The sequence below is a fragment of the Lepidochelys olivacea genome, assembly GCF_965140295.1.
Source record: "Lepidochelys olivacea isolate rLepOli2 genome assembly, chromosome: 3".
Taxonomy (NCBI): Eukaryota; Metazoa; Chordata; order Testudines; family Cheloniidae; genus Lepidochelys; species Lepidochelys olivacea.
The window spans coordinates 31,739,209-31,753,068 of NC_140413.1; the positions used below are offsets into that span (position 1 = coordinate 31,739,209).

Consider the following 13,860-nt stretch of genomic DNA (forward strand, 5'->3'; position numbering starts at 1 on the left):
CAGTCAAATGGTAATAACTCACCTTGGCAAGTGTTCCTTCAACACAGTACCCTGCTATTATTACTCCATTTCTCTTATCAGTACACCAGCTCTCAAACAATTCTCTGGATAAGCCACTCTGCATCATACCTGGGGAAGCCATAACAACACTGGGGCCAATGTCATCAAAGTGATCCATACTCTATAAAACAAAAAGCAAGAACATCAGTTTGTACAGTTGGTTAAAATACGTAGAGCCTGACTGCATCCCCTAGTCCGCAAAAGTGGACCTATGCAGGAAGATCACACTTCATCCTCATGGAAGTAAACTCTTTGGCAGCGTTTCTCCCGCTTTTGCCCACGAAGGACATTTTGTGGATCTCTGGAAGAAGAAAGAATTAGGGAACGCTCCCCACCCCACCAAACCTAAGCATATCAGGTGGATAGATGAGATAGTCTCAGTATAACTACTGCTATAACTGTATGAAATAACTAATTTAAATATTGGACTACTTTAAATTACAGAAGTATGGTCAGCACCGCCTTATTTATTTATTTATTTATTTATTTATGATATGCTCCAAAGAAAGCCTTATATTAGACAAGAGTATGATTTTGTGTTTGTTCCAGAAACTAAACTTAAATCCTCCATAAACTTTCAGTTAAAGTACCTGTTCTAAAGTCAGACAAGTATAGCAGTGGTCCCAGCACCCAAATAGTAGTCCTGGGGGAATTCATGTCCCCCGCAGATTTCTTTGCTTCCCCGCAGAAAAATGACTTTCTGATGGGGAAGGAAAAGGAAGCCACAAGAGCACTCATGCAACCCTCCCCAGCAATATGTTTCAGGTGCCCAGGGCAGCCGTCAGAGAGGTAAACTACTGTGGGGCAAAGGACAGGACTAGGGAAGACCCGGCTGGTGGCTCCTACCCTGCACCACGCTCAGCTCTAGTCCTGGCTGGGCTCGGGAGGGTGGGACTTCCTCCTCTGTACAGCATCTGGGGCTGTATCAGACCCACCCCCACATTTCTCCCCTGGCTGTAGGAAGCTCTGCAAACTCAGCCCCCTCCCCCACCCTGTGCTTCCTGAACCCATTGCTCCTCAGCTGCCAGGGGAGGGATCACTGTACAGGGAGCTGCTCCCCCATCCACCCAACCCCCGTGCATCCAGACCCACTGTGACGCATGGCCAGAAAGGGTTAAACATCATGCAAAATAAATGACTCAAATTCAATGCTTAAAGACGTGGGGAAATAATGTTTGTGTTTTTGTGTATTTACATATATATGGGTAATGGTCAACAATGTAATCAACAGTCCCTGTTTATGCTGTATTCTGATAATTCAGAGCTCAGAAGAATATCCTAGCATTTAAATTAACTGTAAACATGGGATATCTCTGTATTCATCTCTCTTTTAAATGTATAGGAAATCATTGGTGAATAGTGGAGGCATTTGTCTTAAGACAGGCAATTGTCTTATGTTAATTTGTATAGCTAAATACAGGTGATAGACTGCCTAATTGATAAATTGCCTTATGTTAGTCTGTGTGAATAATTAACAAGGATGCTCAGGAAATAAGGGCCTATTGTTCCCCGAGGGACTCCAACATGTCAAAGACGACCTGAAATTGTATAAAAGATCCTTGGGTCCTGATCCTTTTTATCTCAGATCTGCTTAAGCTTCATCAGGGGAAGTTTGAGCCGCAGGATGAGATCCCAGTTAAGCTGGTACACCCTGGATATGATATTGAACATTGGACTATAACCTATGAACTGAATTCTAAAAGAACTCTTTGCAAATACAAAGCTCACAATCTCTGCTATGAATCTGAACCTCAAGAATTGAACTATGTCTGTATGTATATTGATCTTTTAACCATTCTCTCTCTCTCTCTCTTGTTTTTTAATAAATTTTAATTTAGTTAATAAAAAATGGCTGTAGTGTGTATTTGGGTAAAACCTGAAATATTCATTAACCTGGAAAGTAATGTATCTGATCCTTTGGGATTGGTAGAACCTTTTATTTTATATGATGAAATAAGACTTTAGAAATCTTCATCATATTTGACTTGGGTACCTGGATGGAGGCCTGAGGCTGGGTTACTTCCAGGGAACTGTGTTGTTGGCTTCTGGGCTACCAATAAGGTAATAAAGAAGCTGTTTTATGCTGGCTTGGTAAATCTGAGTCTTGGAATATCCACCAGCTTTTGGGGGACTGTCTGCCCCATTCTTTGCAGTTCACCCTAACTGACTGACCTGAGCTGGCTCCCACTGGGACCCCAGTCACACCCCTTCATACCCAGATCCTCCTGACAAGCCACACTCCACCTTCACCTGGACCACCCCGACTAGCCACACGCATCTGGATCCCCACCATACTGAGCCCCACTCCCCCAGCATCTGGACCCCACCACTGAGCCCCGCACAGACAGACCTCTCTAGTGAACTCTATCCCCCCTCCTGCTGAGCCCCAACTACCTTCACTTGGACCCCCCTGCAGAGTCCCATTACTGTTGCACCCAAAACCCCAGAACAAGCCCCTGTGCATCCAGATTCCCCCCCACACACCTGGATCCCCAACTGAGCTGCCTGCACCCAGATTGCCCCACCCATAACCCTCTCAACCTACACCTGGATCCCCCCACACTAACCCCCTCCACACTTGGATCCTGCCTTGCTGAGCCTGCCTGCCCACACCAGGCGCACCTGGCATGGAGGGGCAGGGCCCTGGGGCGTTTCTGGGGCAGGCCCAGTCCTTGCACTGTGTAAGGGTTGGGTGCAGCCTCACCACTGAGTCTGTGTCCTGGGGGGAAGCTGCACAGTGATCTACCACCTCTGTGCAGCTCTGTGCTCCAACGCCATGCTGAAGCCTCCACATTTATTTGACAAATAAAATTTGCAAAATTTTGCAGAATTTTAAAATATTATGAGCAGAATTTTTATTTTTTTGGTGCAGAATGTCCTCAGGAGTAAAATAGGAGGCAGAAATACACAAATATCCTTCTGTCCAAACTATAAAATGAAAGAGATCACAGTAAAATGTAATGTTAGGCAGTGGGTATGCACTCAAGCGGTTAGCCAGAAAACCCTATAGGGAAGCTATACTTGGGATTTCTGTGGAAATTAAGCAGCATAGATTGGATGTGCATAACCCACTCAGCATTACAGAATGGAGTTTAAAATAAAAAAGATATCATTACTAGGAGAGCAGATTTATACTGAAAGATTCAGTTATAAACCTCTAAATCAATCAATGGCTTAAATTTCTAGGATAGTACACTTACACACTAGTTAAACCTCATGTAAATGCAAAGTATTTGATACATCTTACTTCTGTCATGAAACACCCTTTATTTACACTCACCTTCAGATTACTAATGTGTTTGAAAACAAATGGATTGTTGATGTTGATTTGCTTGCGGATTTTGTCATTCATAGCATTAACATATGTCTGATACACGGCCATGCATTTCTTTGCCAAAGAGGAAGCATAGTATATTGGGATGTCATGGAGTTCAGGGTGATTCTGCCAGTATTCATCTAGAGGAACATTTTACAAGGCATAAATATATTAGCAGCTTCCAAACATGCATTTTTCAGAATCAACATTGTTTTATAAAGCCAGGTTTAAAAACATTTTCACTGCCATTAGAGACAGGAAATCAAAGTAATAAAAAATGTCGACATGCCTCTTTTGACCTTGGATATGGGGGGGGAGGGGGAAGGGAGGAACCTGAAAAAGAGTAAAGATAAAACAAATCACTAGACAAAAAAGTCAAATCTCAGTTTTTCTCAGTAGAAGACCAGTCAGACTCCATATAACCACCAATTTTCAATCATCGCCTGTAAATATGCATGCAGAATCACAGAGCACTCAATTCACTTTTATAACAACTCTGTTTACAGAGAAATGAGTTTTAGTGCATTACTGCTAATCAACAGGCTGACGTATCTATGTTAAATGTTAATTATAAAAAACTTACAGCTAGCAACAAAATCTGTAGAGTCTTGTTAGTGAGACATTAAAAGTTCTGCAAGCCAAATTCACAGATGCATAGAGTTTAAGGTCAGAAGGGACATTAGACCATCTAGCCTGACCTCCTGTATGCCACAGGCCATTAAAATGTCATCCACTTTCCCTGAGCCACAATTCTGCCCTCAGTTTCACCTGTGCAACTCTAATCCAAGAGCCTAAGAGGGAGATCTCTCTTTAAGAGATATATGGGGGGGAGGGAAGGGATGGGGGGGGGGAGGAGTGGATAGGAGTGAGTTGTGTGTGGGTCACTATTGCTAGGCAGAGTTGCACTCCACATCCAGAAGTTTCTGGAATTGGGTGTGGTAGTTTCTGGGTATGCTCCAATATGTTCCCTGTTGCTGGGGTTAGACTTGATGAGGGCAAGCCGTCAGGGCTGCTGCTTTGCAAAAGGCCACGTGAACTGTGTGGGTTAGGAGAAGCTGAGCCCAGGAGCAGAAAACAGCCTGTTTTCCCTAACTCTGAAGCATTTTGCAGCAGGTTAGTGAGTGATATTGTTCCCCAACAGGGAACCATGGGCAGGGTTAATTATAGAAAGGGAAAATTGGGAGGAAAAATTAATTTATTTTAATTGTATACTTTGAATGTTGTTTGATTTTAACCAAACTGTTTTAGTTAAATTGTCTCAACTAGTCTGAGTCATCAACTTTTCTTTAAATGTGGGGAAAGAGTAATTTATACTTTGCTATTCTTAGTTTTACATTTTGTATAACAGTTTTTTCTTTTTTTTTTTTTAAATCTATACACTTAACTGCGTGACTGGTTAATGAGTTAGCTGACTGGCTAAAAGTGATTTCAGAAGAGGAAGAGTCTGCCTGGATTCCAAGTGAAATTCCTATAAGCAAGTGGAGGGAAGATGTTGCTTTGGACTCAGCAGACTATAGATTTGGTGATCAAAGCCTCTGAGACTCACGTGAACTCAACCTAAGCTTTTGGGAACTCTGAGTTCCTTCTCACTGTGTTTCTGTGGGGATTGACCTGTTTAGATTTAATTTGTTTTCTTTATGTTTATGTATAACTGTGAAGATAAATGTATGTGAATTCTATAATAGTAATGCTGTGTAGTAAATATTAAGTTATTTATAATTAATTATGTTTCTTTAAATTAAGATTTATAAAGTTGGTACTTAATTATGTTAATCCCTTTTGTTCTTTTGGGGACTTGAATGTTGGGAGGTTGATCCTGGGCAATCCTTCCTGAAGCTCCTTAGAGACTGAATTCTGGGTCTCCAGCTGCTTTTCTATTGGAGTTTAGTTTTTTTAAGGCACTGAAGAAGGGCAATGAAGTGAGCTCTAGCCCACAAAAAGGTTACATAACTATTGCCTTCAATAGGTTTGAACAGGCATAAATATTGGAACTCATTGAACAGTTCTATTCAAGATGTACAATAGATTTCAGCTCACTATCTCTTAGCTGTTTCTTCTGGAAGACTAACAGAAGTAGTAAAAACCCAACCTACCAAAAAACAAAAAGACAATAAACGCCCACTCATTTGGTTACTTGATAGCAGCAGCCACGACCCCCCGCAAAGACGTACAAGAAGCTGGTCTGTTGAGTAATAGGTGTCACTTAATCACTTTTAAGAGTGGAACCCTACTTTAAATGTTAGGATTCCAAGAAAAGCACTGATTGTAGTGTAGAACATTTTCTGCATAATTAGGCACCCCCTTGTGTGTCTAGTTTTAGTTGATGTATTTTCTTTTTTTCTTTCTCTCTTTTTTAAGAGGCATACTAATGTCATGTCAGGTTACAGAGGGACCTGGACAAATTGGAGGATTGGGCCAAAAGAAATCTGATGAGGTTCAATAAGGATAAGTGCAGGGTCCTACACTTAGGACGGAAGAAGCCAATGCACAGCTACAGACTAGGGACCGAATGGCTAGGCAGCAGTTCTGCGGAAAAGGACCTAGGGGTGACAGTGGACAAGAAGCTGGATATGAGTCAGCAGTGTGCCCTTGTTGCCAAGAAGGCCAATGGCATTTTGGGATGTATAAGTAGGGGCATAGCGAGCAGATCGAGGGACATGATCGTCCCCCTCTATTTGACATTGGTGAGGCCTCATCTGGAGTACTGTGTCCAGTTTTGGGCCCCACACTACAAGAAGGATGTGGATAAATTGGAAAGAGTCCAACGAAGGGCAACAAAAATGATTAGGGGTCTGGAACACACGAGTTATGAGGAGAGGCTGAGGGAACTGGGATTGTTTAGTCTGCAGAAGAGAAGAAGAATGAGGGGGGATTTGATAGCTGCTTTCAACTACCTGAGAGGTGGTTCCAGAGAGGATGGTTCTAGACTATTCTCAGTGGTAGAAGAGGACAGGACAAGGAGTAATGGTCTCAAGTTGCAGTGGGGGAGGTTTAGCTTGGATATTAGGAAAAACTTTTTCACTAGGAGGGTGGTGAAACACTGGAATGCGTTGCGTAGGGAGGTGGTGGAATCTCCTTCCTTAGAAGTTTTTAAGGTCAGGCTTGACAAAGCCCTGGCTGGGATGATTTAATTGGGGATTGGTCCTGCTTTTGAGCAGGGGGTTGGACTAGATGACCTCCTGAGGTCCCTTCCAACCCTGATATTCTATGATTCTATGTATAGGAAATAGAGAACAAAGAACTACAAATTAATGGTTACATGAGATTTTTAAAATTTATATTTTAAATATCCTTTGTTACAACTCCCCCCCCCCGGACCCGTGACCAACTGTAACAAAATATTTAAATAATGGAATTGTAGAATATAGAAAAATATAACTCATACCTAATGTACACCCATAGGCCTGAACTTCCAGTCTGCACTTACGCAGATCAATAACTTATTCTGAGAATAAGCACCAGATTTAAATGCTGAGCTGAGTTAAAATGGAAACTGGAGAGAACTGTCAGTATTTCAAGATCATTCTTGTTTTGAAATCAGCATGCCTAAATACAAGTATTTGCCTTTGAAGGGTTTTGTGAGGGGACCCTCAGAAAAGTTTGTATGAGAGGCGAAAAAAAAAGTTGTCAAAAATCATTCACATAGTGCAAGTAAGGGCACAAAAGGAAATGAAAGAGCCCTGCAGTATTTTCCTTTATACTTAACTTAATGATTACAGTTTGATTAAATAAGTGTTTATGTTTACCACTGCTTTTAATTTTCATTTTAAAGGTGAACTGTAAAGGATTTATAACAATTGTGTTTTTGACAATTATTTAAGCTTCTTTATGATATGTAGAACAGGTTTAAAAAAGGCAGAAAAAAATCTTAGTGATATCAGACGTCCAGTCTGGTCTTTCCAGTTTTCTCAGATGTATTTCTGAATTACTGAGCCTTAACTGAAGGGAAGAGGCACTGAATCTTTTCAACATGAACAACTTCCTTTTAGTTGCTTAGTTTTAAGTCACTTGTAATTTCATAATTTTACTGTTCTCTTAATGCCAGTCTTCTCAAGTACAGAAGACCCCAATATCAAATTTAAACCACCTGCTCTCCAAAATCCCACCCCCACCCAAAAGCACTTTTTTTTTGGGCGGGAGGGAGGTTGTTTTTTGTTTGGTTTTTTTTTTTTTTTTTTTACAGAGGGGGACAAAAATCTTCCAGGTATTCTTTTTACATCACAAAGCAGCAAAAAAAGGGCACAAGCTCAATTTTTTTTCTTTTTTTCTGAAGGTAAAGGAATGTTGGGTTAAACAAACTCATTTTATGTGAACTTGGATAAAAATCATTTTTTAAAAAAATTAAAAAAAACAGGTGTTTTTAATTTAAATCGGATTTTTCATTTTGTTATTAAAAGAATATTTTTCTTTTAAAAAATAAACCTGTTTAAAATTAAATCTGAATTTAATACAAAATATATTAAGGCCTAAATTTATAATCTCTTAAAACATTTAAATAAAAAAATAAACATGCTTAATCCACAAGGCTCTATCAAAATCTTTTGAGTTAAAAGCTGTTTATCTATGTAAAGAAAGAATCGGGGGGGGGAAATCTAACTTCTGAGGTCAATCTTTATAAAAGTGGCACAATAGGTGATGTACCATATTAAGGGCTTGATTCTGTGGGGGACTCAGGGGCTGTGCTACTGGGTGCAAGAAATTTGCAGTCATCACAGGTGTTGGGACCCAGCCTCTGACTCCAAGAGACACCATCACGTATATCAGCAGGATTATCCACTCGTCTTAGCGTATGCGCAATATGCCTCAGGTGGCACATGACCAGGATTCATCACTGAATTTGGTCCAGTGGTTGGGTCATTAGCTTCCCTGGCTTGGGCGAGGTACTGACGGGAAATGCGATGTGAACGTTGATCCATGCCTCCCCGAATCATCCACTGTGTGAGCTCATACTCCTATTTTATAGCTTCTCCCCACGTGAGCTCTGACTGGCTCAGTTTGCAAATTATGAATATTTATGACTCCAGTCTCCATGGAAACTTACTCTCCTACTCATGCAAAATCACTGATCTGCCCAGTAATTACCAGCCCTTACTTCTGGACGGTTCTTGGCACTTTAACTAAATAGCCTTGCTGTCTCCTTGCATGTGTACACAGACAGAGATACAAACAGAAATCAGTTAATGGCTGAACTGCCTCCCCCTCACTCTCTGAATAACTAAAACAGTGCAGTGCAAAAGGCATGTGGGTAACCTGACCAGAAGTCTTGGATTGTTGTTAGTGCTTTTGTTTTTCTGGGAATGGGTGGGAGAATTATGTAACAAGGGAGAAGGAGAAGAAAGTGCAACCAGAAAGGAGCAACACTGGTTTCAAAGCAGGTCTCTGAGAAGAAGGGGTAGTATTCTTCAGACTGTAGCCTCTAGTGTTTCAACATCTGAGAACTGGAGAAAAAAAAAACTTGCCATGGTTGCAGGTTATAGAAGACTATTTGGGGATAGTTTCAAGAAATTCCTGTACCTCTAGGTAAAAAAGGACCACGTGCCAAATGGAAATAGTGTAACGAGGAGACGCAAGGCCTGGCTGTCAGAATGAAACATGAAAAATGCTCCTCAGAAGGCCATGACTTTGAAGATGATATGGACACGTCTGAATAATTTGGATCAACTGGTTATTAAACTTATTTTTGCACCATTCTTATGGATTGTATATCAAGTCTTACTATGTTAGCAGCTGATGACAGATTATGATCATACATTTGTGTTTTGGTTGAATACCCCGACAAATTTCAAAATATTTCTGTTCGAAATATTAATTGGTATGTTATTTTGTTGTGGGTGCACTTATTAGTTACATATTTACAGTTACGGCCAGTTTTCTGAAATGATTTTTTATTGCTTAATATCATCAAATCTCCTAGGTGAAGATTTCCTGATTAAAAGTGAAGTTTCATTATGCATTTAATGAATGTTAATATTTTAAAAAGTTTTTTTCAAGCTGTTTTGTATACTGTTAGATATAAGCGATTTATTTGGTATATTGCTAGATATAAGCGTTTAAACAGATTTAGATAATCCTTATAATTTATTAATTATATTCCCTATAAAACGGGGTTTAGAATAAATCATATCATTTAAATAGCGTGCAAACAGCTGCAGTAGGAGGACTCTTTCACTTAATCTCATTTTCTTTAAAGCACTACACACTGAGTAAAGCTCAGTGAGAGAGACTTTTTTTTACCATTTTGTTTCAGGCTGCAGCTTAGACATAAGGGGTTATGAACATCCATCATCTGCAATGTTCACTACTTCAGAGTCATGTGCTGCAACCACCAGCAGTGCCACAACTGAACATACTTCAGACAGTATTACCTGTATCAAAAGAAAGACTTTCCTCATCATCCAGCAAAACGATGGATGAGTTTGTAATCAGAACCAGCAGATTTCAACAAGACTCCATCGATGAAAAGACTGCTCAGTTAATTTACTCAACAAATTCAACCTTTCATCTTGTTCAGAACAAATATTTCAGTTGCACGGTTCAATCATTATGATAAGCTACCCTTCATCTGGCAGAGCAGACATCACTGGAAGGTTGCTGGATATAGTGTGTGAGAGGGAAACTGAATAATGTGCAAAAAACATTAGGGAAAAAATTCATTGTTTTTAGTCTTGATGGGTGAAGCAATGTATATAATGATCCAGTAGTATGTGCTTGTGTGACAACAGAAGGTGGAGCGGAATAAAAGAAGTCTGTCTTACAGAAACAACTGATACAAAAGGAAATGCCCATACAGGAGAATACATGCAAAGAAATAGCAGTAAAAGCTAAAACAAACTGAACAAAAATTCCAGTGTCAATAAATGTGTAGCTTTATCACTGCACATGTAGCAAAGATGAGAAGAAACCTAGAAGATAATGAAGGGAACATGAAATTTATAACATATGGTGCAGCGTTCATTTGACTCATCTTTTAGCCAAAGACTTAAGTACAACTCCAGGAATAAAGGAGAATGCTATTGAAATTGGAAAATACTTCCATAACAACCACTTTGCTTCAGCTTCACTGAGGAGAACTGGAGGAGCCAAATTAATTGTCCCCCAAGATGTACAATGGAATTCAGTGGTTGACTGTTTTGAGCTATTTATTATGAACTGGCTTACTCTGATGATAATTTGTGAAGAATATTGTGACAGAATTGATGGAACAGCCAAGTAGTCACCATTGGACTAAAGAAAAATATGCTGAATATATGTAAACCTATTTCCATAGCCTTGGACAAATTGTAGAATGATTGCTAAAATATTGCCGACGCTGTTGAAATTTGGAAAGAACTTCAAGAGGCAATAAGGAAAGAAATACCAACCACAAAATTAAACTGCAGGCAGCAAAGAAGCAGATAGATCAAGCATTTACTCCTCATTTTCTTGCAAATATTCTCAACCCAGCGTACCACGGTATAAGATGTTGCTGCTATGACATGGGCATCTAATAATCAGCCATCAATCATGCCACCCATAATAAATTTCAGAACTGGAGGTGAATCATTCAAGCAGAACATGTTTGCTGATGATGTTTGTAAGAAAGTCACAGCACTGAATTGGTGGAAGTCACTAGCTAAGCTCCTGGAACCAGAATTTGTTGAAGTGCTAAACCAGTTTTTGACAGCAGTAGTCGCTTCTGCAGGCACAAAAATAATATTTTCTTAATTTGAATTAATTCATTCAAAGTTGAGAAATTGATTGGGAGTTAAAAAAAGCAGGAAAAGTTGGCTCTCCCTTCTAGTCTATGAATACAAACAAGGGATAGGATGGGATGAGATCTACCAATTTTAAAAGTCTGAAGGAAAGCCTAAGTAACTTAGGAGACTTGTTTCATTTTTAAGGGACTTAGACGAGTAGGAAGTTAAGCTCCAGCCACTTGCATTTAGGCATATTTGAAAAATTTCCCAGGCTGTTCTGAAATAATCAGTTTAGTTCATTGGCTACAGAATCCCTCTGTTTCTTAAATAAATCATTAGTTGTAAATGTGAAATGTATTTTGATAAGAGAAGTTTATGTATCCAAAACATTAAAGGTTGTTTTGTTTAATACAAATACATTTTATATGCTGTTTTGTGTGTTTAATTAAATTCTAATTACAATCCTAATGCAGTTTGACACAAATCATGACCAAAAGGCTAGTTATCTAGTAAATAAGCTATACATCATTCACAATTTTCTAACATACTAAAAATATACAATTAATAAGAATCGGAAAATATTAAACTATATATTTGCTTAAGTAATGATATAGTATACAGTCTTTTGTAGGAAAAAGATGTCCCAAATCTTGTGTAAAGGATCTATTTAGTTGTAAATTAACATGCTTTAATGGTTACGTCAACAAATGAGAATGCACCTTTCTTTAGACACTAACTGCGGTACAAATGGAAAAGTTGATTAAAATCAGTTATTTAAATCCAGGCTTTCCACTTGGTGATTTAAGTCATCTTGATTTAAATCAAGTCACCCTGGAATTTTTAAGTCATTAGCTCACTGCAAAGGTGGTGAAAGATTTGTTTAAATACATACATAAATAAATAAATAAAAAACTTGTTGTACATAAAAGGACAGCCATTAAAAAATTTCCACTGTATTTTGCTCATTCAGTGTTAAATGATGTGAAGATACATACCTAAGATCAAAAGCAGCTCTTGAGCTCGACCCAAGGCAAAGACGGGAATAAGACCTCTACCTCCTCTGTTTACAATATCATGAACAGTGTTACAGAATCTTGCTTCTCGCTCTTCCCTTTTTTCATGAATATGGGTACCATAGGTGGATTCCTAAGTAGTAAAGTACATAAGGAGCTATTATTAAAACAATGGTATAGACGTTCATCCCAATTTTGTTATACCAGTGGTGGGCAACCTGTGGCCCATCAGGGTAATCTGATTGTGGGCTGCGAGACATTTTGCTGATGTTGACCGTCTGCAGGCATGGCCCCCCACACCTCCCAGTGGCCGCAGTTCGCCGTTCCTGGCCAATGGGAGCTGTGGGAAGCAGCGGCCAGCATATCCCTGTGAGTCAAAACTACAACAGCAGACGAACCTGACTTGGTAGCCAGAGCTGTACTTTGGTGCACTGAGCTGTCCCACCCTCCCTCCCTTTCTTTAAAGCCTTGTCTGCATCGGAGATTTGCCCTTATTTCCGCCATTGGTGGCCAGCCACCAATGCAGCTTCACCAGTGCAAATCCCTAGTGTAGACAGGCAAAGCTGCTCTTTACCCTGCCTGAAACTAAGATAAGCTCCACCAGTACAAACTAGGGGTTGTAAGAGTGCAGCTATGCCAGTGGCTGAAATCAGGGCAAATCCGTGGTCTAGAAAAGGTCTCAGTCTGGAGCCTTAAGGAATTTCTTTAGGAGAAAAGCAGCACAAAACACTATAAATAGGGCCCCTAACAAATCTGTGGTCCATTTTGATCAATTTCACAGCCAGAGGGTTTTAAAATTGGTCAATTTCACATTTTCAGCTGTTTACATCTGAAATTTCAGTGTTATAGTTGTGAGGGTCCCAACCCAAAAGGTACCTGGAAGTGGGTCTGATCTTCCCCTTTCTTCTCTCCCCCCGCCCCCCGAGCTGCCACGCAATTGAAGGACAAGTCCTGTCCCTCCCCAGCCCAGCAGGTACTCACAGCTAGTAGCCCTCTGGTTGGGGCGCTTCCAGGAGCAGGGGGAGATTGTACCCACCTCGGTCTGATCTCCCCAAGAGCAGGGGAAGGACAATCCCAAGTCCTCTCCCTCCCCTGCTCAGCCGGGACTTGCAGCTAGGAGCCCACTGGCTGGGGCGCTCCCAGCAGCAAGGGGGAGATCAGATTTCATGGGGAAGGGCATATTTCACAGTCCATGACACATTTTTCACGGCTGTGAAATTGGTAGGGCCTAACTATAAACTGTTCACAGAATCTAAAAGTAACCCCAAAGATGAAGTACCAGGTTCATGCACATTGTGTAGAGAGTTGTCACTTTGGATGGGCTATCATCAGCAGGAGAGTGAATTTGTGTGGGGGGGTGGAGGGTGAGAAAACCTGGATTTGTGCTGGAAATGGCCCAACTTGATGATCACTTTAGATAAGCTATTACCAGCAGGACAGTGGGGTGGGAGGAGGTATTGTTTCATATTCTCTGTGTGTATATAAAGTCTGCTGCAGTTTCCACGGTATGCATCTGATGAAGTGAGCTGTAGCTCACGAAAGCTCATGCTCAAATAAATTGGTTAGTCTCTAAGGTGCCACAAGTACTCCTTTTCTTTTTACTCTTTTCTTTGAGTCAATACTGAACCAATGCTACATTATGCTGGTAGGAGGCACTATAATGCTGGAGATGCTCTCTTGCAGAGATGTAAAAACAAGGTCTTGACTCTGTGTATTTGCTAAAAGTCCCTCAACACTTCTTGCAAGAAAAGGGGCATTAACCTGTGTCCTGCCCATATTCCCTGATGTAGCTTCA

At 40.3% G+C, this 13,860-nt stretch overlaps 1 protein-coding gene across 1 annotated transcript in view; it reads right to left on the minus strand.

The window, feature by feature from the left end:
* Positions 1–13,860, minus strand: part of CPSF3 (cleavage and polyadenylation specific factor 3) — a 54,504-nt gene that overhangs the window by 20,330 nt on the left and 20,314 nt on the right. The window contains exons 7-9 of the mRNA XM_084623131.1: positions 12,048–12,198; positions 3,341–3,516; positions 23–181 (exon numbers count right to left, since the gene is read on the minus strand). Of these exons, the coding sequence (XP_084479257.1) occupies positions 23–181; positions 3,341–3,516; positions 12,048–12,198 (486 nt within the window). The remainder of the gene's footprint in view (positions 1–22; positions 182–3,340; positions 3,517–12,047; positions 12,199–13,860) is intronic.